Consider the following 1,544-nt stretch of genomic DNA (forward strand, 5'->3'; position numbering starts at 1 on the left):
TTTGGGGGGTTTTGGGTCCATTTTTGGGGGGTTTTGGGTCCATTTTTAGGGGATTTTTTGTGGATTTTGGCTGATTTGGGGGGATTTTGGGTCCATTTTGGAGCAGTTTTGGGTCCATTTTGGGGTGATTTTGGGTCCATTTTGGGGTGATTTTGGGTCCATTTTGGGGTGATTTTGGGTCCATTTTTCGGGGGTTTTGGGTCAACTTTGGGGAGGTTTGGGAGGATTTTGGGGGGTTCCAGGTGGGGTTTGGGGGGTCCCAGGTGGGATTTGGGTCCATTTTGGATGATTTTGGGTGGATTTTGAGGGATTTTGGGTCCATTTTGGTGGTTTTCAGGTGGATTTTGGGGGCTCCCAGGTGAGATTTTGGGGGTTATTTCAGGGTGGTTTTGGGGTAATTTTGAGGTCTTCTGGGGATAATTTTGGGGTGATTTTGGGAGTAGTTTTGGGGTAATTTTGGGGGTGGTTTTGGGGTGATTTGGGGGTGATTTTTGGGGTAATTTGGGGGCAATTTTTGGGGTGTTTTTGGGGTAATTTCGGGGCAATTTTGGAGTGATTTGGGGGTAATTTCAGGGCAATTTTTGGGGTAGTTTGGGGGTAATTTTGGGGGTGTTTTGGGGGGTAATTTCAGGGTGATTTCGGGGCTGATTTCAGGGTGTCTTTGGGGTAATTTCAGGGTGTTTTTGGGGTAATTTCGGGGTGTTTCCGGGGGGTGATTTTGGGGTGATTTGGGGGTGTTTTGGGGGGGTAACTTTAGGGTGATTTTTAGGTGATTTTGGGGTAATTTCGGGGTGATTTGGGGGTGTTGTTGAGGTAGTTTCGGGGTAATTTCAGGGTGATTTTTGGGGTAATTTCAGGATGGTTTTGGGGTAATTTTAGGGCGATTTTCAGGGTGATTTGGGGATGATTTTGGGGTAATTTCGGGGTTGTTTTTAGGGTGTTTTGGGGGTAATTTCGGGGTAATTTTAGGGTGATTTCAGGGGTGTTTTGGGGGTAATTTCGGGGTGATTTCAGGCCGGTTTTTGGGTGTTTTCAGGGTAATTTCGGGTCGATTTTCGGGATGTTTTTGGGGTGTTTTTGGGGTAACTTCGGGGTGATTTTGGGATAATTTCGGGGGGTGTTTTTTGAGGTATTTTCGGGGTGATTTCGGGGCGATTTCGGGGGTGGTTTTGGGGTAATTTGGGGGTGTTTTTGGGTTAATTCGGGGTGTTTTCGGGGTCCGTGACTCACCCGTCGGTGCCCGCGGTCACGACGGCCACTTTCCCCTCCAGGGGCCTCGCGGGGGTCCCCGAACCCCCCCCGGGTCCCCCCAGGGCCGAAAGGAGCCGCCCGGGGACCCCCTTGGGGCCCCCCCCGCGAAACATCCCCCAAAAAAACACCCCCCGGACTCTGAACCGGGAACTGGGAGGGACTGGGAGGGACTGGGAGGGACTGGGAGGGGATTGGGAGGGACTGGGAGGGGATTGGGAGGGGACTGGGAGGGCCTGGGAGGGGATTGGAGGGGACTGGGAGGGACTGGGAGGGGACTGGGAGGGACTGGGAGG

General features: G+C 52.2%; 1 protein-coding gene across 1 annotated transcript in view; it reads right to left on the bottom strand.

Moving 5' to 3' along the window:
- Positions 1-1,389, bottom strand: part of LOC113980999 (dehydrogenase/reductase SDR family member 4-like) — a gene marked incomplete at its 3' end in the record, with an annotated part of 2,770 nt that extends 1,381 nt beyond the window's left edge. Inside the window, exon 1 of the mRNA XM_027708232.1 lies at positions 1,231-1,389. Within this exon, the coding sequence (XP_027564033.1) occupies positions 1,231-1,364 (134 nt within the window). The remainder of the gene's footprint in view (positions 1-1,230) is intronic.
- Positions 1,390-1,544: the final 155 nt, after the last annotated feature.

The sequence above is a fragment of the Neopelma chrysocephalum genome, unplaced genomic scaffold (assembly GCF_003984885.1).
Source record: "Neopelma chrysocephalum unplaced genomic scaffold, ASM398488v2 Primary Assembly neopelma1_95804, whole genome shotgun sequence".
In the NCBI taxonomy this organism is placed as follows: Eukaryota; Metazoa; Chordata; class Aves; order Passeriformes; family Pipridae; genus Neopelma; species Neopelma chrysocephalum.